Source organism: Varroa destructor, unplaced genomic scaffold (genome assembly GCF_002443255.2).
Source record: "Varroa destructor unplaced genomic scaffold, Vdes_3.0 BEIS01000001.1, whole genome shotgun sequence".
NCBI lineage: Eukaryota > Metazoa > Arthropoda > Arachnida > Mesostigmata > Varroidae > Varroa > Varroa destructor.
In genome coordinates, this window is record NW_019211454.1 from 10,205,994 (window position 1) to 10,231,570 (window position 25,577).

General features: G+C 42.8%; 1 protein-coding gene, 1 long non-coding RNA gene and 1 pseudogene across 2 annotated transcripts in view; 2 read left to right on the forward strand and 1 right to left on the reverse strand.

Annotated features, from left to right (window-relative positions):
• The window catches only part of LOC111244559 (amidophosphoribosyltransferase-like), a 28,409-nt gene extending 11,766 nt beyond the window's left edge, over positions 1-16,643 (reverse strand). Inside the window, exons 1-5 of the mRNA XM_022791789.2 lie at positions 15,990-16,643; positions 15,424-15,604; positions 12,066-12,212; positions 11,834-11,957; positions 1,879-2,134 (exon numbers count right to left, since the gene is read on the reverse strand). Coding sequence (XP_022647524.1) covers positions 1,879-2,134; positions 11,834-11,957; positions 12,066-12,212; positions 15,424-15,590 — 694 coding nt within the window. The 5' untranslated portion in view covers positions 15,591-15,604; positions 15,990-16,643. The remainder of the gene's footprint in view (positions 1-1,878; positions 2,135-11,833; positions 11,958-12,065; positions 12,213-15,423; positions 15,605-15,989) is intronic.
• The window catches only part of LOC147758231 (uncharacterized), a 41,789-nt gene that overhangs the window by 6,991 nt on the left and 9,221 nt on the right, over positions 1-25,577 (forward strand). The gene's annotated exons all lie outside the window — the stretch shown is intronic.
• On the forward strand, positions 6,317-9,880 carry LOC111244550 (pyruvate carboxylase, mitochondrial pseudogene; annotated as a pseudogene).

The window sequence follows — 25,577 nt, forward strand, 5'->3', positions numbered from 1 at the left end:
CTGACCCTGATAGTGCCCCGGGGAGTTTGTCATTACAAACTGTACGCGGTCATTTTTTCATATCGTATTGCGATCACAGCTAGAAAATAAAAAAAAAAAGTCGCTAGCGAGAGACAATGGTGCACGATCGGCACGCCGAGCGTCCGGGTATTGGTTTGCCACTGTCGTTGTCTAAAATCGTCTGAGAAGAACGCCAGAACGTGTCCGGCAGGTGTCCGGCAGAAGCAACGACGATGATAGTGGCGGCAGCAGCAGCAACTGCCAGACCACCTGGACATTGTTACCCTATAATATGGCGAAAGCAAGTTTCGAGATTCGCTAAGCGAGGCTCATGATAAGATGAGCTAGGTAGAAGATAAGACAATCGATGTTCAACTGTCATCAAATAGAATTCAGCTATCGTAATCATACAGCAGATTTAGCCTGATCGTTAAATTGCTACCATTCCTCCTCGAATTATATGTATACGGTTGACTATTTTCTAGTTGATAATCAAGATTGTACTACCCTTTTTTTTTTTTTTACTACCCTTCAACATACGTCTCTACAGATCTACCGCGAACGTCTCCCGGGTAATTGAGAAACACGATAAGAGGACGCTTGGTTTCTGACCTAAGGTTTTACAGTTCTTTGCTCTCTGGGCTCGATATAAGAGCGATATCTAGCCGTTTGTGCTAGTACGTTATATCCCATCCGTACAGCTACGTTTCTTCGCACGTAATGACGCGTAGGGGCAAATCTCGATCGAGTGCATTGAGATTCTCGGGATGAGATAGTTTTTTCGTTCATAGGTTCCGGCACGATTGTTGCTATAAACCTTCACTAAGCAAGAGCAAAAGTATAGTCCAACATAACGAGTATGAGATGTCTATTCTGCGAGTCCTCTGACGGCCATCTTCCACGTCTGGTAGCACTCGGACAGTTCAATTCAACCCGTAGCTTGATTTCCAAAAATTTTATATAATATGACATTAACACTATTTTTCAGCGCCTTGTTGTTTTGTAACGCCGCGGAACAAAAAAACGGGCGTTTCTTGTCCTACTTTAATTTTCCAAAAAAGAAAAAAGGACCAATAATGGAGAAGAACAGCCTGCAAAACCCAACGGTCTCAAATTGGATATGAGAGCAAATGCAGGCCAGTGTGGGGTCATATGCTTGGTTACGGGTTGACTATTAGCCGATCAACACAAGGCGTTTTGTCGATACTTTTGACCTCACAGTGGAACACCCAAGTATGGCTGATGCGTTTATCCATGATTCGTACTATAAATACACACTCATCCAATACGAAACTGTCATTTTCCTCACTCTAACTTATTAAGTTAGTTATACCTGTTCAGTGTAAATTCGTCATAATTTGAATCCGCGAGTATTCCTCGTTTAAATTCACAAATTTGTTTAATTGCCCTAATTCATGATAATAGGTCTAATCGTCCTGTGACTTTGAAACAGACGTCCCGCGATCTTGGGTCAATTATCTGTACTCTTATTTTAATCAGACTGTCAAAGTACTAACAATGCTTCGTTACCTCTTTGAAATTACGTCGCTCCGTCAAGATAAAGCTACTCTAAATTTTTAAAAGTTCATGTAAACGTTAGATCGCTCTAGAAACCAAAAAAAAAGCAATATGAAGACAGAAATGGGCAACGAGATAGTCATTGAAGTTAATATCATATTCAGGAACACCGTGAACATAAATATCTTTCTTAAAAATGCAAGTTTGTGTCTGTTGTACAAAGCCGAAAGAAAACTAAGTAACTTTAACTATCAAGCACTTTGTCAATTCCCAGTCAACCCCAAAAGTTATTGGCCTCCTTCCATCTGTTCACATGACAAATTTAATAAATGACATGATAATCGGCAGATACTGACATACCTCTGGGTCCTCCAGGGGGTAACACCATTCCAATGGACAATGGCCGATTGCCAAACGGATCCCTCACAGCGTAAATCATATCATCATGCATCATAACTAGAGAGTAAGCTGTCGGCGTAAGTGACATAAGATTGCGAATACGCGCTGGCCAATCTGCACCATTTTTTTCCGACGTGTCCGGCGGCGGTTGGGAAAGGATCTGCATAATAAGCTCAGAGTCTGAGCCAGTTGTTAACCCGATACCCGCATTTAAAATCTGCAATAAAAGCTTACTTATAGAGTTTTCGCATTTAAGTTGTTCAGGGTTAGCCTATAAGTTTGCAGTTATTTTCTGTTTGTAGTAAATGCATCTTTAACTAGGCGTCAATAAATAGCTGCGAGATTACTCGTATTTTTAGCCTGAAAATGTTATCTATTATAAGCGTAGTCTGCATTATCAGATCAACGCCAGTCAGCAAAAATTGATAATATTGCATCAGTTGTTTTGAGGTGTAGCGGAGATCGGTGCTGATAAAAAGCATGAGACTCGGTAGTTTCGCTTCCGAAGTTTAGACGTTGATAAATCTATGACAAATGAACAGTGGCATAGCTTATGCAAAATATGAAGTACGTTTGTACAGCGTCTACTCTAATGTTTATTATTCTAGCTAAATCGCCGAATCAGTGGATTCTCAAGGATCTCCTAATGCTCACTGCCTCACAAACAGCAGTGGAAAAGCGTACTTGTAGGCTTGGAAGAAGGGCTCGCTTAAGAGGGAATACGACTAGATGGTATACATAAATACGTTGAAATGGTTCGTAGAGGCAGCTCCGTTCAAAAGTTGCTAACTATTTAAGCATTAGTCCATCTCAATAGTCCCGAGTTCCGTGGCATCTATCATAACACTAATAATTCCAGTTTGCTGTTGGCGTCGATAGACTAAACGTACAAGTTTAACTTAACGTGAACGATTTTGTAGTAACGTTTTTCAATGTGAAATAGTGCAGGCGTGCCGTGTCTGGCCGTACTTGAACCGGGCGAAAGCGTAAACAGAACTGATAGCAAGTTCGATAAGCTACAGCCTGAGGCCTCAATGAAAAGTTAAGGCATCCTCTCAGTAAGGATCAGATACACTGGTCCTTTCTTATGCACTAGAAGGAAACAAAGTAGATTTGCCTTAGCGGCGAACTGTCCACATCCAAGGAGCAAATTTCGAGAACCACTATTAGGAGAAATCTATTGGAACACTATTTAGCCTAAGACGATACTAATATTAAAGGGAACATAATTATGAATTGCGGCTATTCGGATGAATGGTTATTCTGGTCACCCTATGTATGTACTGAAGGAGCTGAAACTGATAAAAATTAAGTTATATTAATTTTTGAAACTTTCTAAATAAACATTGGGACAAATAGTCTGTTTCTCGGCTAAGGAAAAATTATACAGAATACTTCTTGTATAATTAAGCTTAAAGGGCGTTACTATTGCCATGAGCATCTACTGGAGCAAGCACTAGAGTCTGCTTCACACGATTTTTTTACCTATATATATAATAGGTAAATATATATAATATTTATCTGTGTCTATAATTTTCTATGTGTTTGTTATTTCGATCATCGTGATAACTCGCGATCGCTTTGAACCTCCTATATTTTTCGCCTAAAATATACCAATATCAACCAATTAGGTTCCCAGCATCCTAGCTGTGAATAAATTTAGCTTTGCGAATCTGGGCTTTTTTACTGGATAGGTATTTCCACCGGATTTCACGTTAGCACCTATGTCGACCACGCCTCGTTTGCTAAATAGATAGCCACTACTCGACCGTTTGCGTTTCAAATGCAGTCCTTATCATAGAAGTCCGCAGTAGCTTTAGAGCCAATTATAAAATAGCAGCACCATCGACGCCTAAGGTCTTCACACATAGCATATCCTTTGAGGCAATGCCCAGACGCTTCCCTGGCTACCTGTTCATTCGCGACCGCCTTTACTGCCATAACCACCATCTTTTTTGCTTGGAAAAGGACTTTTTTGTTTTGTATGTGCTTAGTCTCGATCCCGTCTCAAATCTAAATTCCTCCTTTTATCAATTCGGCTTTCGAAAGCGCTTTGCAACCCTGAAACATGTCGGACTATCGTCAATGGCAATGAGACGGTTGGAGTATTTGTCGGCGCTGCCAAGGCCTTCGAACGTGTAGCTCATACTACTATTATCCCATCCAGAATTCTTTTATCATACCTTTTCACGGTTCTCGTGTTGTACGCTTACCAGATTCATCCAAGTTAATATCTCGGGAGTTCCCTCCGAAACTTATAGGAAATCAAAAATCCTACATCTCCACCAGAGCCTTAATTGATATATACACCAGAATATTGATTGAAATTAAAAATCGCTTTCTCGCCGATAAGCCTAGCTCAGGCTAACTCTTACCTTTCCACTGTACCGCTTTCTAAAACTTTCAAAAACAGTGGCAGCTTTTTCAAGTAGTTTTGCTCTCCCCATCCTGTTTGTTGTACTTTGACCGTTGATAACCACTCACCTCGGCGCAGTGGTATAGCTCCTTTCTTTAATCTCTTCTTACTCGACAATTTCATATTGATCGTCTTCTGTCCATGTTATTTCCGTCTCCGCGAATGCAAACCTTAGTTTACAATCTCAAATTTGGTGCTGCCCTTTCGTACGGCGAACGGCCCGTAAGTGCGAAACAAAGCAGTTCCAAGCCGGAAATGTCCGTGCCCTTTTTAAACCTTCTTATTGTTCAACCCCGTACTCCTCCCGATGCCCCCAACCCCACAAACAACGTGCCTGCCTCCCAGGCAGACTTGTTGTTTATGGTGTGTACCCTCGTATATCTTTCGCGGCAGCAGTTTTTATTTGCTGAAACTCTTTCAATTAATCTGCTGAGTGTAATTTAAGAGCTTTGTGATTAACTATCGTTTTCATGAGCCCTATAGATGATATTTCTATTTGTGCCCTTTCATTATCACTGCCCTTACCGCACCTTAATCAGCTCACCTCGTTTTAATGAATCCGTTCTACTTTCCCGTTATCGGTGTTTCTTGTTAATGTGACCAGTATTGCTATTAGAATTATTTTTCATTGCACTTCTTTACGTATCCTCCTGTGAAACCCCTGCAATTCCATTAGTTGTCGAGACCCATATAATAAGACCACCCTAATATACCACCATTACTGATCGCCGAATTTTCGCCAACGTGCATTATGTGAGCCAATATATATTCTATGCAGAAATTATGAAAAGCTCAAAACTGAAATCTATGTTCTACAAGTACGAGAGTGTCTCATTGTTGTCCTGTCAAAATTGAATCTCATTATGTACCGATAATTGACCATTATGTAGAATAGAGACTAATAAAATCCTCGTATGTAAGTTCTCTAACGCTGAAGTAATTCGGTAATATGGCTGAGGGGTAATACTGCTGCGCAGAGATGATGCCATTACAGAATCGAACAGGAAATACGACATGAGTGTTTGATACAGATCATTCAATTATCGCATTATCTCGCGAACCCCCACGACCCTTGTCCGCACCACCCGATTATATTGATGAATCAGCCAAATATTAATCTATTCACTTACATACCTTTTTCATCAACAAGCGTAGACGTGACGTATTCCTATTTTGCAATTTGTGTGGAACTTGTGTCTGCCACCCACATTCGAAGATTTGATCCCTTATCTACAGTAATTGATAACCCTGCTTGTGTTCCTGCAGCCGAATTCTATGGGTCTCCCTATTTAGAAGGCCAGGTGGGGAACAGAATGGCTAAGGTAAAAAGTATAACTCAAGATGCAATACCTTTGCCAATAACACCAGGAATTGTTTAAGAATTGTGAACCCTAAGCGACACCGCGTCTGCCACTGTCGTTTAATGTAGATTAGTTTGACGAAATAAAACATATTTAGAAGCCAAAGGTTTTCGCTCGGCTAAGGGCAAAACGAGGAAACACTAAATATCCTTGTGGCCTGGTCGTTGGACGCACATTTGGGGTAGAAAACTGGGGCTTTTTGGTCAGGAAACTGCAACAACAACGACAGCAACAAGAAGTTTAGCTGCATGAGGGTAACGAATTTAACCGATGGTGATAATAATTAGTCGCCACACGCTAAATTTTTACCCGACTAATCACAAATATTTAGTTCCTAATTTACAGGGAGGCTGCCAAAGATAATCGTTATCTAACATTGTATTACTGTGATAGCTGTGGCTCACGCAAATTGGGTCTACTGAACAGATGTGCGGCTGTACTCGAGATGAAGTGATTCGTACTGGACGACGATGTGCCATCGTGCATTTAGGGGATATTTTCCATTTCGAGTACTGCTCTCGCCGAGCACTGCCGTAGTAATCATTGTGTATATGTGTGAACGAATGAATCGAAACAACAAACGTCGTGAGTCGTGTTGCTATAGCAAAGGGTACCGAGTGCGATGAGTCTGTGGTTAGCAAAAGGCTGCCGTGCGGCGCAGCTTTATCGTGCCCGCGCTGAGAGACGCTTCTGCTCGAGCAAGGCAGGAAGGCAGCCGATTAAGAAGCTTCTTGCTGCTAATCGGGGTGAAATTGCCATTCGAATTTTTCGTGCGTGTTCGGAATTGGGCATTCGGTCCGTTGCCGTCTATTCGGAACAGGACAAAATGCATATGCACCGTCAGAAAGCTGACGAGTCCTATCTGATAGGTCGAGGATTGGCGCCAGTACAAGCGTATCTTAATATTGCTGAGTATATCAGTATTGCTAAGGAGAATGATGTAGACGCTATTCATCCTGGTTATGGTTTCTTATCGGAGCGTCCAGATTTTGCGGAAGCTGTTATCAAGGCCGGTCTTCACTTTATTGGACCTTCGCCGGAAGTCATGGCCGAAATGGGCAACAAAATTGCAGCGCGAAAGTGCGCCATCCAGTGTGGCATCCCAGTTATTCCTGGCACAGACAAGCCAATTGTAAGTGCTGATGAAGCATACAGGTTTTGTAAAAACTATGGTCTACCCGTTATGCTTAAAGCGGCTTACGGCGGGGGCGGACGGGGAATTCGTGTAGTGAGAGAGCTTGAGGACGTCAAAGAAAGTTTTCGCCGAGCGGCATCCGAAGCGGAAAGTGCGTTCGGAAACGGGGCTTTATTCATCGAACGCTTCATTGAGCATCCTCGCCATATAGAAATCCAGGTATTAGGCGATAAGACAGGTCACTTGGTCCATTTATACGAGAGAGACTGCTCTGTGCAAAGGAGACACCAGAAAGTTATTGAAATCGCTCCCGGTCTAAGTATGCCCGAAAAGGTACGTCTCGCTATGCACGCGGATGCCATCAAGTTGTGCTCCTATGTTGGCTATCAAAATGCGGGCACAGTTGAATTTCTACTGGATGAAGACGGAAGTTATTACTTCATCGAGGTAAACGCTCGACTACAAGTGGAGCATACGATCACTGAAGAAATCACTGGAGTGGATCTGGTTCAGTCGCAGATTGAGATTGCTAATGGCAAAACGCTCAATGAGCTTGGGCTAACCCAGAATAGCATCAAAACTACAGGCTGTGCAATTCAATGCCGCGTGACTACTGAGGATCCGGAAAAAGGATTTCAGCCAGACTGTGGCAGGATTGAGGTGTTCCGAAGTGGTGAAGGTTTTGGCATCCGTTTTGACAGTGCACTGGCCTTTGCGGGGGCCATTATTTCACCGTATTATGATTCTCTACTGGTTAAGATAGTCTCTCACGGGAAGGATATGAAGGCTTCAGCTAACAAAATGCGACGAGCCCTAAGAGAGTTTAGGATTCGAGGCGTGAAAACGAACATTCCTTTTTTACTTAACGTTATCCAGAATCCAACGTTTCTAAGCGGAAATTTTGACACGAACTTTATAGATGAGCATCCGGAATTATTCAAGCTCACACCAGCTCGAAACCGAGCTCAGAAATTGCTCTATTACCTTAGTGACGTTGTTGTCAATGGCCCGTTGACTCCATTAGCTACGGGTCTCAATCCTGCAAAAATTACCCCTGTTGAACCATCCTTCGATACTTCTAATAGACCCGTTTCAGGTTTCAAACAAATATTGGACGCGGAAGGACCTGAGGGTTTCGCCAAAGCCGTCCGGCGGCACAACGGACTTCTACTGACGGACACCACATTCCGTGATGCTCATCAGTCATTACTAGCAACGAGGGTTCGTACCATTGACATGCTAAAAGTCTTACCTTATGTGTCATGTAAGTTCCACAACTTCTACAGTCTTGAGAACTGGGGCGGGGCTACATTTGACGTAGCCATGCGTTTTCTTCGTGAGTGTCCCTGGGAGCGACTAGAAGAGATGCGCAAACAAGTGCCTAACATCCCGTTCCAGATGCTGCTTCGAGGAGCTAATGCCGTTGGCTATGCGTCGTATCCAGATAATGTCGTTTTCAAGTTTTGTGAGCTGGCCAAACAATGCGGTATGGATATCTTTCGTATTTTTGACTCGCTCAATTACTTGCCCAATATCCAACTTGGTATTGAGGCGGTCGGAAAGGCTGGCGGGGTTGTTGAGGCAGCGATCTCGTACACCGGAGATGTAGCGAATCCTTACAAGACGAAATACAACCTTGACTATTACCTTAAACTTTCCGATGAACTCATAAAGGCAGGCGCACATGTTATTTGTATCAAGGATATGGCTGGCCTACTCAAGCCCAAAGCATGTCGAATGTTAGTCGGCGCTCTCCGTGAGCGACATCCCACAGTACCTATTCATATTCACACCCACGACACCGCTGGCGTCGGGGTTGCCTCGATGTTAGCGTGTGCTCACGCTGGGGCAGACATTATTGATGTAGCCGTCGACTCCATGTCGGGTATCACTTCTCAGCCGACAATGGGTGGACTGGTAGCCTGTTTACAGCACACCCCGTACGATACGAGGGTCAATCTGAAAGACGTCAGTGACTATTCCGCCTACTGGGAGCAAACCCGCATGTTGTATGCTCCCTTTGAATGTACCACAACGATGAAATCGGGTAATGCTGACGTGTATGAGAATGAGATTCCTGGTGGGCAGTACACGAATCTCCAGTTTCAGGCGTTTGCCTTGGGCTTGGGTGAAAACTTTGAAAGTGTGAAGAAAGCCTATGCTGAAGCCAACCAGCTCTTAGGAGATATTATCAAAGTCACGCCATCATCGAAGGTCGTCGGAGATCTTGCGCAGTTCATGGTACAGAATGGACTCAGCTCTCAAGACATTATCAATAGGGCGCAAGAACTGAGCTTCCCCACATCAGTGGTAGAGTTTATGCAGGGATACATCGGTCAACCGTATAAGGGTTTCCCTGAGCCTCTTCGATCACAAATCCTGAAGGACACCTATCGCATTGAAGGCCGACCAGGCGAGTATCTGCTTCCATTGGACCTGGAAGCACAAAAGGAGAAACTGCAAGACTATTTTCGTACGGTTCATATTCGAGACACTGACGTCATGTCCTATGCAATGTACCCCAAGGTCTATGAGGACTTCGTTAATTTTCGAAACCAATATGGACCTGTGGACAAATTGGATACGAGAATCTTCTTTGTTGGACCGGATGTAGGTGATAACTTTGAAGTTACAATTCAACGTGGAAAAACGCTTCACATCAAGATGCTAGCGGTATCTGCTAACGTTACCGAGAAGGGCGAGCGGGAGGTATTCTTTGAATTGAACGGTCAATTGAGGTCTGTTTTTGTTCTAGACAAAACGCATTCGGAAGTTATCGCATCGAACCCAAAAGCAGATAAGGCAAATCCGGGCAGTGTTGGCGCGCCTATGCCAGGTTCAATAATAGATGTCAGGGTTAAGGTAGGCGACATTGTCAAGAAAGGTGACCCACTTGTTGTACTCAGTGCGATGAAAATGGAGATGATCGTCCAGGCCCCGGTGGCAGGGGAAGTGAAATTGGTAACAGCTGTGAAGGACATGCGGATGCAGGGTGACGACTTATTGGTCGAAATTGACTGTGATTTAACGAGAGAGCTGAATGAGGAATAGAGGTGACAACAACGAGAGCAACAAAAAGTTTAGCTGCATGAGGGTAACAGATTTAACCGATGATGATAATAATTAGTCGCCACACGCTAAATTTTTACCCAACTAATCACAAATATCTAGTTCCTAATTTACAGGGAGGTTGCCAAAGATAATTGTTATATAACATTATATTACTGTGATAGTTGTGGCTCACGCAAATTGGGTCTACTGAACAGATGTGCGGCTGTACTCGAGATGAAGTGATTCGTACTGGACGACGATGTGCCATCGTGCATTTAGGGGATACTTTCCATTTCGAGTACTGCTCTCGCCGAGCACTGCCGTAGTAATCATTGTGTATATGTGTGAACGAATGAATCGAAACAACAAACGTCATGAGTCGTGTTGCTATAGCAAAGGGTACCGAGTGCGATGAGTCTGTGGTTAGCAAAAGGCTGCCGTGCGGCGCAGCTTTATCGTGCCCGCGTTGAGAGACGCTTCTGCTCGAGCAAGGCAGGAAGGCAACCTATTAAGAAACTTGTTGCTGCCAATCGGGGTGAAATTGCCATTCGGTCAATACGGAATTGGGTATTCGGTCCGTTGCTGTCTATCCGGAACAGGATAAAATGCATATGCACCGTCATAAAGCTGACGAGTCCTATCTGATCGGTCGAGGATTGGCGCCAATACAAGCGTGTCTTAATATTGCCAAGTATATCAGAATTTCTAAGGAGAATGATGTAGACGCTATTCGTCCTGGTTATGGTTTCTTATCATGAGCGTTCAGATTTTGCGGAAGCTGTTAGTAAGGCCGGTATTCACTTTATTGGGCCTTCGCCGGAACCCATGGTCGAAATGGGCGACAAAATTGCAGCGCGATAGTGCGCCATCCAACGTGGCATCCCAGACAAGCCAATATTTTGAGTGCTGAAGAAGCATAGGGATTTTGTAAAAACTATGGTTTACCCGTTATGCTTAAAGCGGCTTACGGCGGGGGCGGACCGGGGATTCGTTTGGTGCGAGAGCTTGAGGACGTCAAAGAAGCGGAAAGTGCGTTCGAAAACGGGACTTTGCTCATCGAACGAATTGAATGGAGAATAGAGGTGGACACCTGCTGTGAACTAACATATAAACATCTGCGGAAAATCAGATTCATTCCAGCAAATAAGGGAGGCGTTGGTCCGGGAATTGTTTCTATACAATCGTATCAGTCTCTTCTTTAGCGTTAAGATTGATTGTTTTGAGCCATAGTGACCAATGTGTGAAGGCTACAGGGTGACAAATTACTGAAGTAACGTACACATAACGAATAAAGCCAGCAACGATACGAAAACAATTCATATGGCAAAAACGAATGAAATGCTCAGTTTTGTTCGACAGAAACGCGTAATCCGATGACTATCTTCTTATACTGTGTACACCTGATAGAACATCGTGACGATAGGTCGGATTATTGTAAGTTCGGGCCTATTGTCGGCATCCGATCTTCAGACTAAGAGCGACAGTTAACGGACTGTAGATTGTCGTTTTCTTCAAGCTTTGAACTAATCGTGCATCATGCAGACTCAGCATAGATTAGGTAGGCTACGACTCATACCATCGTTGAGATACCGGACGATCTCCCGCCTGATCATCTTTAGAGATGCTGATATCATCAGATCAAATGGGCTTTTAATACTTACCTGTTGACATGGAATTTAAACTAAAATACGTACGTGAAGTTTCGCTAGCGTTATAAAATTGAGTACTTATTTATTTAGATACTGTTTTAAAATAAGCGAAAGTTAGCGTAGCCGTTCACAGCTGTAACTAAATATCATTATTTATCGTCGTACCTATGCAGCTTTTTTATATCATCCCATATTCATTCATAACGTGTTTCGATTGAAATGGTCTGCAAGAAAAAACTTGCAGGAAGACCACTAGCAGGTCATCCATTAGATCGTATATGTAATCACAACATGTTAACTTTACCCTTTTCCGAAGTTTGAGAGCATTAACAAGTTCCCCATTATGTGCAATTGCCAAAAGTCCATGATTTGTATGCACGACGAATGGCTGTGCATTCTCGTGCTCGGAACCCCCAACAGTAGAGTACCTAAAAATGGTGAGCCGAACAAATACCGGAATTAGTTTGTTTGCGATACAAAGATGGACCTATTCAACCGCATCATACTCTGTCACGCTATAATTTTACTCGACTCACCTGGTATGTCCTACTCCGAGATTTCCATTTAGTTTTTGCATAGAGGCTTCATTGAAAACATTACTAACTAGCCCCATGCCTCTATGCACCGCGAAAGTTTTCACGTTACCTCCTTTACTGGTGACAATGCCAGCGCTTTCTTGGCCCCTGAAACATACAGGTAACAATAAATCATAAATTACATTACATTACACTGTGTAAGTATATGGTGGCTATTTGTTATCAAGCTACAAAAACATTCTAGCAACTTAATTGGACCGAGAAAACGTATAGACCGTGGAAATTTTTATCATCGTAAACAGTAGATAAATTTATTTAACTCAGGTCGACTGGCACTTGGTCCTTGACGCTAATGTCTGTGTTACGGACCTTAACAACTGTTATTCTTTGACGTCACGAGTTTCCTCCAGTTTTCGTTAAGGACATACTAGCCGAAGGCTGTCTTTTTTCATTCAGTTCAAAAGGTGGTTTTCCGAACTTGTTAGGAATATACCCGCCAAATATCTCGCATAGTCCAAACTGACATTTTGCGTAGATTAACCTACATAACTATTTCGTTAAAAGTTTCGGCTAAAAGTGTGTGTGCACGACTAAATGTTGCGATATTTCGAGGAAGCATGGCCATGAGTGGCTTTCCATTTACGAGCTGCGTTCAAATTAACATAAGACCACTTATCTCTACCTATTACAGTAGCAGTTATTACTCCAGGTTTTGTACCTCTGCTTCTAGTATCGTCGTTAGGTATTACATTGGGCAGCTGTCAGAAGAACCGCCTATGCCCGGCTTCGAACCTAGAGCACAACGTGCCTCTAGGATTAGCAGGCAAATACGTTACCAACTAACCTACCATGGGAATGTAGACCATGTGAAGTGTCCATAGTTTTAATGGGCGAACATGTTATCACTGCACCGTAATGGGGACACTCACCGGCAACACGGTAAACGTTGATTGTTTCCGACTTCGTTGCAGTACCAATTAAATTTCAAAGAATATCGAGACGGAGTGTGTGATTCCACGGATACCCCACCGATACTCGGGAATGCCCTTAATTATTAGACAGTAACTTCATTTGTTTACGTTCATGTGTGAAGAGGTCTTCATATCGTAAACAACATGTGTACGAAAAGCATGTATTCATCATGCGATTGAAAAAATACTTGTGTCAATATAAAATATGATTAAAAACGAACCTACGTTTCTGATACTGGAATGAGAGGCTGAGTTCCCTAAAGTTACTTATTAGTTGTAACAATATATTACGATGTCATTCTGGTGCTTGCGCACTCTTAGCGAATAGTGTAGAATGGTAAAAACTCTAATAATAATTGTGCCCATCTAGACAATTTAGGTTAATGATTTTTTTCTGCTGCCTCGCTACCCCCTATACAAAAGCGTTCTAACGTGACGAAAGGTCAGCAACTCTCGATTGTTGATAATGGGCCTAAGTTTACGCCACATGCTTTCCCGGCGGTTTTTCACGTCTGCGCGTCGTCGCCGGTCACCTTCTACTTTGTCTGGTGTTACTGCATCAATAGCTTACGAGATAATTATTGTTGGAGACGACAACGACAAGTTGCTATTACCTCGTCTTTCGATTAAGTCGGTGAAACGGAAAACAATCGTCTACTTCATCCGAGCGTTAAAAGACAACGCATGATCCACATTTACTTTTGCTCTTGTCCTCATTGTACTCGAGGTATGAGTACATCGTAACTTTTCCTGGGTTAGAACCTTGCGATTCGCAACCTGATCAGTAGTAGATGGGCAGAAGTGCAAAAACCGGTCGTAACCCATCATTTCCTCTGACTTACTCTGTACTGCATCGAATGTTTATCGTTACAACTAATGAATACGCACGTGCGAATACGGGAACCACCGTCGTGAGCTTATGTAGACAGGAGCTATTCCAATAACAGTTTCGTATTGTATTTTACGTCCGGCACTTTGGACCGTTGGCTCCCAAGGCAAGATAAAGTCTGTAGAGTTCGATCATAGATCACCACAGGTCCCCAAGTTTAGCAGGCGACAACAACGTAGCTTGTAGCACTATCACGGCTACATGGATTCCAGCGGCAAATACAACAAGGTCAAACTAAACCTGGTAAAGCCTACACAATCTACAAGATAATAAGAGATCGTATTTCGAAGAGGGCTGAAATCGGAGTAATCTAGCATTGAGACAGTGCTAGTGTCCCCTGTTCCGCACAACCAGCGACGTTCCTTTCGGCAGAGCACCCTCATTATTCCCATTCTGATATCTGTCAAGGCTACATAGTATTCTAGGACGGCAGGCGTCCTCGCTTGATGATAGGTTGCACAGGAAGTCATTAGAGAATAGGCATAGCCATTAAGCTAGTTAAATAAGTTTCTAGTAAGTTTCAATGTATCGAGGTAAGTGGCTGTCGTATGCGATTGCTACAACGACGAGCATATCAATTTCCTGCGTCCGTCTACAAATAAAATACTGTTGAATAATTCAGTGTTGAGGTTTGAATTTATAGGGTCATCGTAAAAGCCTGCTTACATGGTAATAATCACTACAAAAGCGGAGGTCAACGGTGGTCGATCTACCGTTATTCGCACGGATTAGCTCACGATAATAGTTACAATCGCAATGGCCGTACGGTATGGACATATGTGTATATATTCTTAAACGAGGGCCCGCTTTGCTCCCTTTTGAGTTATTTTCTGTCCTCCTCGGCCTACACGAAGCTTCCCAACACTCCACACTTTTTCCCCTCTATCTATGACAACCTAGCAGATAGAGGGGAGCTATTGCGGCAAGCTTTAGTGGTGGTAGCACGCTATCGGTGCGACGTGCGTGTTGACCAGATATCGGGGGCAACTGTGTGATGGTGCTGATAGTGTGCCACCTTAGCCGCAGCGCTGCTAAGGTACCTTACGTGACTTGAAAACGTCATCCATACCAGCCTGAATTGATTGCTCTTTTTTTTGCTCGCGACCTTCATATTCGATTCTGGCTAAGCTTTTATGGTAGTCTTTTAATTTCAGGCGCTTTGAGCCCTTTAAGCACGTGCCAACTGTAGGGCATATCGAACCGCAGTGAAAAATTGTATTCGCCCTGTTCTACAAGGGTTGATCACCCGGCAAGCGGACATGATTAAAACTTGCTATATTGTCGTATTGTGTGGCAGATATTTTATCACTATGAGAAATTGCTTGCGCAAATATGCTATACGATCATTCTAGACAAGAAAAGATCGTATCTCATCATTATGCACAAGGCTATCGCTTGAAGGTAGAGTTCAGTGAAAATGTCCGTTGTTCCATGTCATGGTGGATCTAGATAGGGAAATCGTTTTTACGTAAACTTTAGTCGAAATCAGTGCGCTTACCGGTGTTGTAGAGCCACAAGTCCGAGACAAATCGAATGCGCAATGTCGATCTGTGAGGGCCATTCTCCACTTCCAATGGCAGCAAACACACCGCAGTAATGACGTAGCTCGTCATCCTCTTCAAAATCGCGCATCAGCATTGTTTCAATTGAAGGGTCGCAAGTCATCTTTGTCACAAGTTCTGGTCCATGCAGAGAATACAAACAGTAACAAACTTTGTAGTTAGTCTAGTAAATGATAGTATACAGAAAAGTGGAAGTTGTACGAATTAAATATGTATATAGCAAACGTTCGTTACCTCTGAAAGTTATTTTTAGAATATGAACAGCAACCAATGGAAATCTGTGCCGAACTGTAGAAGCGGTACGGCACATTTAGGGAAGTTAATTTCTGCTTCGCCATGTTATTTACAAGATGTAAAAAATACAGTAGCTTTCTGATAGCTTCAACGATCAGAACTTCCGGAAGTTCTACTGATAACTCGGCTCCATAAGCCGACACTGCCCATGAAAGTTGTCCTATTTGAATAATGTATAATTTCTAACTTTCTTTTCCAGTGAACTTACCTCTCTTTATTTTGACGATATCGATCCTAGTAGATAGTGCATAAAATAATAAAAAGCCAGATTTCTGAGTTAGTCACCCCTCACAGTACGTCCAACGTCGAAATCGTACAGCGGACAAATTATCTTCACTCTGCACTCGCAGCTGGATGACGTCGACAAGGCAAACTTCAATAAGTAGCCGCGTGATACTCTGAGACGCAAGAAATTCTCTCGGTTCAACAATTATTCTGCAAGTAAATATCGGACCGTGGCTAGTTATTAGTAAAAGGCGTGTTCTTGGTACGCATCTAGATCTTCAAGGATGAACGACAACCCCACCAAGTAGAGAGATTTGCGATGGGTGGAGGAGTGGCTAAACGGGTAGTCCGTGTGCCTCTCTTGTTCGCGCACTGCACAACGAATCACAAAACACGAGCGGCTACGCCGACGGTCACGCTAACAATCACACAAGAAGCACCGTTCGAGCAGCCAACCACCCGTCAGGCAAGCTAGCAACCACGAGACGCGAGCACCGACGCCTGTATGTGTCGGTTCGACTACAAAAGCCTTGCTTGAGCCTGTGTCCGCCTGTCGCTGTATCAGTCGCTGGTGACCATGGCGTTAGCGAGTATAGCGATGTACATACCGTTGCTACTGCTCCTGCCCCTGTTGTCCTCCTCCCTGTTGTTCTCTATCGAGAGGACGTCACGAGATGGCCGATGAAGACGAGATCTCGCTACAAGATAAGATTGTTGCAATCCGGCAAACGGTCGCTGCATAGCGCCTGCTGCTACTGCTGATGGCAGCAGAGCTAGCAACAGCGCTAGAGGAGTCGAATAGCATAGAAGGAGCGCAAAAACGGAGTGCGACATACCTTAGGAACCCCGCCTGAGCTAAGTTTCTGTCTGTGTGTGCGCACGTTTGTTGCCCATTTTCTTCAGGCACACTGCATGGCCGGCTGACTACGTCCTTCATATGTGGGACAAAGAACAACATCAGCACGAGGGAATGGAGGAGGTGTCTAGACCCTAACAGTAGCCCATCGTTGTCATGATATCGATGGTGGCCACCTAACATCGGTAACATTAACAACAGCATCAATAGCAGCACCAACATGATTTCGCTGATAACGCGTCGGCGGTAGCCAACGACAACGAACTTTTTAGCGCACACGCTTGATAACAGCTCTAATCGGCCGGCGATGTCGTTGGCCCAATCGAGCTCACTGATAGCGGTACGCTGAGATCGATATCTAATCTGGTTGTTCATCAACGACTACAACGAACCGGCAGGCGCCGCCGCGCCTAGCCACTTTATAATGCGACAAAAGAGTCTGCTGGTCCTCGATGTTTTGCGGCTGAATCATCCTGGCAGGCGCAGGGATGGACTGTGATTGTTGCTGCCTGCCCCGCGTTGTTGTCTTGGCCGTCGCCGCTGTTGCCTTTCCTACTGCTACTGCAGTACTTCTTAGGCACAAACGATGACAACTATCGCTTGGCGTCGGCAACTCAATCGCGCACGGCCGCGCAGAACAAGCGGAACTTGCGCCAGTGGCAAGTCAGCATCATGGCGACGAAATTGACCCGCCAGGCTGGATGCCCATCAGCAGCGGCAGATAGAGCCAATGGTGGACAATGCCCAGGAGGAGAGTGAACAGTTATGCGACGGGGGTAATGATGATGGCAGACAGTAAGAACAGCAGCAAGCCAAAGTTGGGAAAAAGAGTGGTAATCATTTCATATCGTATGACATGAACGACGATTAACCATCAACCAATGAAGGCTCTGATAGCATTGACAGAAGCGCAATGTAGGAAGCAAACAGAACGGATAAAATGGACACATTTCGTCCATTACTGGTACCTGTAACAAAAACATACTTGGCGGTCTTGCGTGGACGGCTTGTAGCTCTCGGTATTTACCGAGCTATCTACAAACAAACACACGCTATGTATTTAAATGCAGACAACAGCATACAGGAGCTACGGTAGCGGACGATGAAACGACATGGAACGAGAAACCAATGAACGGCTATACGGAACACAGTTAACGAGATAGCTGTTATCACCGTCTTCGTTGTTTCTGTTGCTGTTATTATCTCGTGTTTTTGGACGAGGCGGCGTCGTGAGGCCGCTGTACCAAGGTCGCTGGGAGACGTGAAAAACATACTGTCAAGATGATTGTGTATGCAAATGTTTCAATTGGGCACTATACGAGAGACTATCTCTTCGTGTAGCCCGGCAGACGCTTACTGTTGTACAATGTAAAAGATTAAATGTATGTTATTATATTTTCTTATAAATATCGAATTTAGTCTAAGTAGGAGGTATCTCCTTTATTTGTTTACGAAGCTTGTTTTAAACGACCTATTCACTTGAATGCGATGTTCTTAATTTTCCACAAATAGTTATGGCGTTATTTCGCAGGCGTGCTTCCCTCGCTCTATTACCATTAGCCAACAACAACGTCCAGCTGTGTGCGCCATCTATGCCCCCGTACGTTGATTACTATTATTTCTTTTTTTTTTTTTTTTTTTTCATTATTACCTTGCACGCGACACTGGGCCAAATTATTCAGTTGAGCGAGAGCGGCTGGCTTCTTTAACAGCTCGAGTAGATGCTAGCATAATAAATAGGCTATTTTTTACTTTTACTCAGTTTTCAATGGCGCATCTGTCGATGAATACGACATGTATTTGGTCCTTGGCAAAAAGATCGTAGGTTTGTTTTCATTCTACACACTAAAGGCAAAGCACCGAACTTCACCAACTTCCTTCTAAGTAAGTATCTCCAATGTAATCGTTTACTAAAAATTAAAGAGCTGACACACGACACTTTGACATTATATCTTAAATGACCATTAAAACCTTTATGGGATAAAGCTTTATTTTCTTTTTTATTTTATATATATATTATTTTTTGATTAAAATAATGTAACTAGAAGAACGTCCTAGACTATGATATATTATACAAAAGGACCGAAGGATACGATGACGTGGTGACAAGCAGGAGAATCTACAAAGTACATCTACGAGATCCTTATAACAATTTAGTAAATCTGTCAGTCGGATTTTGTACCCTGGTCCAACCTGTCCCTGAAGAGGTTTTGGACTTATATGCTTAGAAACGCGAAAATGCAGGCCGATAAATTGTTTTTATTTGCAAATTTGAAAATCGCACAAACGCATAACCTTATTTATAAAGCCAACATACCGCTGTTCTGTCTATATATTGTAAATGTAAACACAATGAAGCAAACAAATTTCACAGAATGTGTGTGACCAACCCATTGGCTTTAAATACCAGGTCAACACATGCATTATTGGGAAATTTACAAAAGTACTTGTTTATTGCAGTGTTTTTCTATATAAATATGGATCTATTTCGCTTAAGCTTGCTGAAACTGTGGAAAAAGGATTACTGCGGTCCATGCAGTGGGTTTTAACCATTAACCAGTAAGTTGAAAGCGTTTTTCCAAATAGGTTTACTAAAGTCAATGATAAATAACGTAAGTTATACTTGAGCTTAGAAATCTTTGGATACAAACAGACACCATCTGCCGCAAAATAAGGGTACTATTCAAATTATGGATTCTATTCTATTATGTAACTTATGTATATAAAGTCCGAGACATATTGGGCGTTTGGTTTCGGGCTAGCTGCATATTTCTGAATCCAATTTGCCTACATCGACAAAATTGCCCCCTGAATTCAATGCACGTATTTCAACGAATCTAGTAAACATGGGAGTTGGGGCATTTCAGACGTCGAGTTCTTTTCGTGCGTATAATTACGTTACCCACGATACAACCCGTACTATATATATATATATATATATATATATATATATATATATAATTTTTTTCTCTTACTAAATACAGATAGCCTATCAAAGACAATATTTTACACTTCTGTTTGTCGAAAGATATAAACACATTGTCTGACCGTATTATACTTGCAACGTACTAGGTTTATCGTCAAACGGAAAAAGGATGAACCTATTCTACGGAAGGAACCTATTCTGCACGATAGCCACATGTTTTTTTTTAGTACATATGTACAACAGGCGACAGGAAACAATGTCAAGATTTACTTAATTTATTTTACTAGGACAAAATAGCAAATGAATAAGCAGATGAATAAGCTAATGTTACAGAAAATCTAAAGCCATTTTTATCATTTGCTCAGTCACTTGGCTTTGGCTAGTAGCCATTGTAATGTATCGAAAAATGGGCGCTTTATTGTGGTTGACTACAAATACGTTACAGTTAAAAACAAGCAAATGTAATTCACACCCACTGCAAGCTGATGGAGCGTTTTTTTTCAACAGAAAGCATAAATACAACAATTAATTGTCCATATTTCCGAAAAGACTATCTGCCGTTTTCAGCCTTTCTCCAGCACAATTACAGGCGTCTGCTTGTTTAGCTAGAGTAACCAGTTCGCGCGTAAACAAACATGACGTTGCCGATTTGAGTACACAAGGAAGCTACTCCCTCTTCGCCGAGTGCTGGCGAACGTCAAGCTTAGTCCGAATGTCCTTCGGAGAATTCCAAAGCGAGTAAGAGCTCAAAGCTCTTCAGTCATCATGAATCGAGCGTGGTTATCGCTAAAGGATAACGTAGCGGAACGTTTCCACTCATACTTGTACCGTGTACGCGAAAATTAACTAAAAAACAAGAGCTTGACTAATTTACCCGTAGAAACTCGGTGCTCGTTTTGTCGTAAAGCCAGAAGTCCATGGGGCATGCAAAGCCCATAAGCCTCTTGAGCGGATAGGGATGACGAAGCTTTTGACAATATTTTCTCTAAAAGGCTTTAATCCCATTATATTTTCAGAAGATGCGATTGAAGCTCTCTATAATATATCATTCCTATGTTCACCTTACCGTCTTATAGGCTGGACTTGTATGGTAAAATGTGAGAAGCCCGAAGAATGTTGTAGGTCTCGATCTCGGCAGGCTCCCTGCTTCGTCTAGAGCCTGGGCTCCGCTGCCCACCTTGCTCTACCGACCTATGTATTTCTGCAACCCGTAGGTGGAATCGGCGACAAAAGAAAATGCCAAAACATTTCGGAGTTGAAGTGTACGTAGGCTTAGCTGTTGGTCAGAGCAGCAGACCAAGAAAGAGGAAATAAGTGACATGGCATGCTGCTCGCTTAGTACTTTTTGGAGCATTGTTAATTTGATCTGGAAAATATTTAGCTGAAAGCAGTTTCCCATAAGAGTGTAGGGCTGTAGCGTTATATATCTTCATCTTACATTGCGGGAGCAGTGGTTCCTAATAGGTAGTGTCCTGCAGCTGGCGGACTCTGATTGAACACAACCACATTCGAGAGAGACTGGTTCCCTAAGTGGCGAAACTATAAACATATTTGATGGCCATAAAATAAGCAGAGCAAAGCTGGCCGGACTGATCCAAAACAATCACAACGCCATCAATAGCATTCTGAGTAGAGCGTTTAAACAGGCTTTTGGATTTATATTGTAGGCATCTAAGTATTTCGGGTTTTACAAGCAGAGCTACATTGCCTTAGATGATTTACGTAGTAAGTCACGCAATGCATATAAGAGCCATCCGACCTGCAGTCACCCCACTGACGAATCAGCAAATGAACGAGTTCCGAAAAATAGTACTTCCGAGAGCACCAGAGCAAGAAATGTATTTTCTCAATGCTATTATTATTATTAGTAATTCTTTCCCACTTTTTCCATCAGCACTCCTCGGATCAGTGTTAGCGGATGACCACGCGCACCATCACCACAATCTGGCCTAGTATTATTAGAACTAATTAAGAAGACTAATAAAGAAGAAGAATTACAAACTAAGTTCCCGCTATGATTTATGCTAATCTGCATCCGGATTTGCACACAAGCAAGCTGCACTTATTTACCTGAGACGACCTTTGGATTGCCGTATTTCGGTCTATTTACCGCTACTGTATGCGATTCCTTCGTGGCTGGAGAATAAATTGGGAAGCCGAAACATGAAATGATGGCCCGAGAACTTCGAGCAGCAGTAGTAGCATAATGTAAGTTAGCTTCGAACCAGTCTTCCGGTCAAAGTCGGCAACGATCTTCAGCAACCTCAGCTGTTCCCAGTGGTTAGAAAGCGGGTTAGTCGTCCAGCCGCTGACGGCTTTGGCCACAAAATGTGTGGAGGCAAACAGCAGCGCCGATCAATAGGCTGTGACAGTTGTTATGGGATATTGCGGAGAGGTTCGGGGCGCGTCCAGGCTGACACAGTGGGGAAGAGCGGCGGCAGTGGAATTTTAAAGGTCCGAACAAATATATCCGGGCCAGTTTACTGACTTCGCTGCGGGCGCTAATGGATGTTGCCAAGTGTGTAATCCGTTTGGGCAAAAAATGGTAGAGCAGTAGAAGGCGAACGCGCGTGCTAATACGATTGCCTCCAACCTAAAGGCTCTTAGCTCCCATAGCCTCGTCCAAAGCTTACGGAAACAAGGAACTAACTCCTACCGGCAACTCTGTCCTACGAAAGTACGATGCTTCAGAGAATTACGCAACCTAATAAGCGAAAGGGATCGATAAAAGGCAAGTGGATGTTGCATGCTTTTCACTCTGCAGCCTCAGTCCGGTTCATCTAAACGGCATCTGAACGGGATGGTATTTCAGGAGTCTACTGGTCACAGAAAGCAAGGGCTGATGCTTTTCAAGCTTGCAATGCTTTATTTGCTGTAAGTCCTTATGTCTTTCAACTCGAAACGTATAGGACATACGAAGTATTACCATAAAAGACCGTGGATACAATGTTTCTCTACTTGAAAATAACTAGTCTACGTACGATGTCAGCTTAATTATCGTTCCTACACTAACTGATCTTGCTTCAGCCATTTTGATAGATGACGCCTGATTTGGGCAGGTAGTGGATATAGAATATATTGAATGTATGTCGGTTATAAGAATCTGTACTTTAAAACACATTAAACAAGCAGTTCATTGGTTACTAAATAGGTACGTTAAGCGAAATTTTGCCTTAAGTCAGCGTTTACTTTGTACATGGGCTATACAGACGTAATATGTGCTTCATGTAAAACGTTGTTTCTACGTGATCTAGCTTGGCTTAACGGGTTTTGCAATTGCAGCCACATCAATCTTCATATCTGAATAATATACTGATTTCGCTTATACGTCGTCACCATTTCATATAATTACATGTCGTCTTTGTCGATACTGATGCCGTCTGCCCGTTGGGTCATCCGTCATTTTGCTTGAGAAATATCTTACTGCTGCAATAAATTACCGCTGTTCACGTGCTTATGCCAACGTATGAGTCGCCAAAAACAAGCATGTTGAGGGAATAAAAGCTGCCGTCTTTTGAGCAGTCCTATATTTACATATATTTAAAGCCTGCAATCGGCCTAAGTAACTCGTTTTATTACTAGGTCGATAGTAAGTCGATAGAGGTAGAGCAACTACTGTTACCGACGCCGTGCAGCTTTTTCTTTTTCTTTTTCCAAAAGCTAGTCTCTTTGTTTGTCGTATTATTGATCTCCGTTGCTTCTCATCCGCTCACTGTTTGAACCCTGGTTGTGTCTGGACAATACGTGTAGGCTTCGAAACGCGGCTCTCGCCTCTTTGCACTTGGTCCTCTGTGAAATACACGTACAATCAGCCAGAAACACCTAGTTCTTTTATCAGACAAGTGTGATGGCAAGCCAAAAAAACCGATCCATGAACAACAGCTAGGGTCAAAGCGAGGAAAAACGTGGCGGCAATCCGCAAACGACAAAGGACGTAAACTGCTCGAATGAAGTAGACAGCAAACGACTCCTGCTTTAACCGACTTCACTAATCACCCATAGACATATACACACACACACACACCATTTTGGGTAGTATGATTCGATAAATGGAGATGCTTTGTTGCTCGGTCTTATGCATGTACTAGCAGGCTGGCCATCTATTCTCAGAGTCGGACTGATCAGTTCGAACATCCCATGGTATGCCATCTCATCCAGTGATCACACGTTGCATATGAAACCAATAGGAGAAATTTACTTCCTTCGAACCTAACACGTTTAAACAAAGGGCCAATATGGATTCAAGAACAATACAGTGTAACAGAAAAACACAGCCATGGTTTCAACAGCCTGTTGAAGTCTCATGAGAGGCCTAACAGCAGTTACACAATAGCATTACTATAAGCGCAGGCTACACGGGAGGGAAGTGGTCGTCGTAGGTGATAAAAGTAGGTTTACATTCAAAGCGTAAATAGAAACAAGCGTTTAGATGCTTTCTGCAGTGATACAGTGACAAGCAATATGAATGAGCATGCGTCGTGCGAAGTATCTTGCTGTGATTGACCTACTGATGTACCTCGATTGATTCCATTTGATCGAATACATTTCATATATTTAAGGTTTATTTATTTTTCTTTTTATTTAGGAGTGATAAATTTATTTCGAATAACAGTTCCATCTCAGCTCGCGTCTTTGAACACGCTATACTTTCCGTTATATTTATCTCAATTTGACAAGATGCTCTAACGAATAGTGGTTGATAATGCGTGCGACAGGTTTGTTTTACTTTATTAGAATTTGTTTACTTTATTAAAAATTAGAATCAATTCACTTAATTAATATATAGCATGATTACGAATGCCGTACTTTTATAACCTTTAAATTTTAGTAGCGCGAGTCTGTTTTGTCTTCTAATTGACCTTAAACAGGGACTCCAGTTGACGCACTTAGAGAACACTAAGACGGTTGGTCAAATGGTTTGAGGTAATAGATCTAGTAGTAAAAATGTCAGGCTTTCTTTATTAGGTTCTTTTTAATTATCATGAACGAATGAAGTCAGCATTTTTGTGGGGACCATTAGCAGGTTACAAGGGTAGTTGGCCGGCGGTGTTCATCAAAATGCCCTAGTCTTCGGAATGAATGTGGTTTATTCCGATGTGGTACCTACATCTGTTCCACTTGTTGCGCAACTTAGCGCAGCGGCCCATACAACGTACGTAACAACCATACGCATTTTCAACTGGGACACAGCCCAGTTGAAACCATTAAACGGAGAAGTATGGTGTAGTTTGTGTATATCGTTCTGGGTCAACAAATACACTTACCGAAACGTATAGCTAAGCACTCCAGAGAGGGGAAATGTGTACGTAGTAATTTTAATGTATTGGGATTAGAAGTGCATCACGCGGCTTCGATGCCAGCCAGTCAGACATCAAAGATCGTCAGACCCAGCGTCTCCGCTTCAAAAATCTCTCTAAAGTACCGAACAGAACATCGTCGGTCATCCATGAAGATACGTGCAGCCAAACTCGACTGCGGACGGACTTTTTGAGAGTGGTTGCTTAGAAAGGATGATTGAACGTCGAAGATAGGTTTTGGGATACTTGTATCAAATGTTACATCTTGGAATACACGATTAGAAAAAATCTTCCGAGCCGAGCAGCTGGAGGACAATCGAATAGAAAAGCGACACTGAATAGTTCACTATAGCAGTCAATGATATTTAGTGATTAATAATAGATAGAGCACTTGTATAGCATAGGGCGGCTCTATGATATTGGTTTATAATTAAAGAAAAACAAGAAAGAGTTTTTCCTTTCTTGGTTAGCTAAGGATGTCAAACATACGAG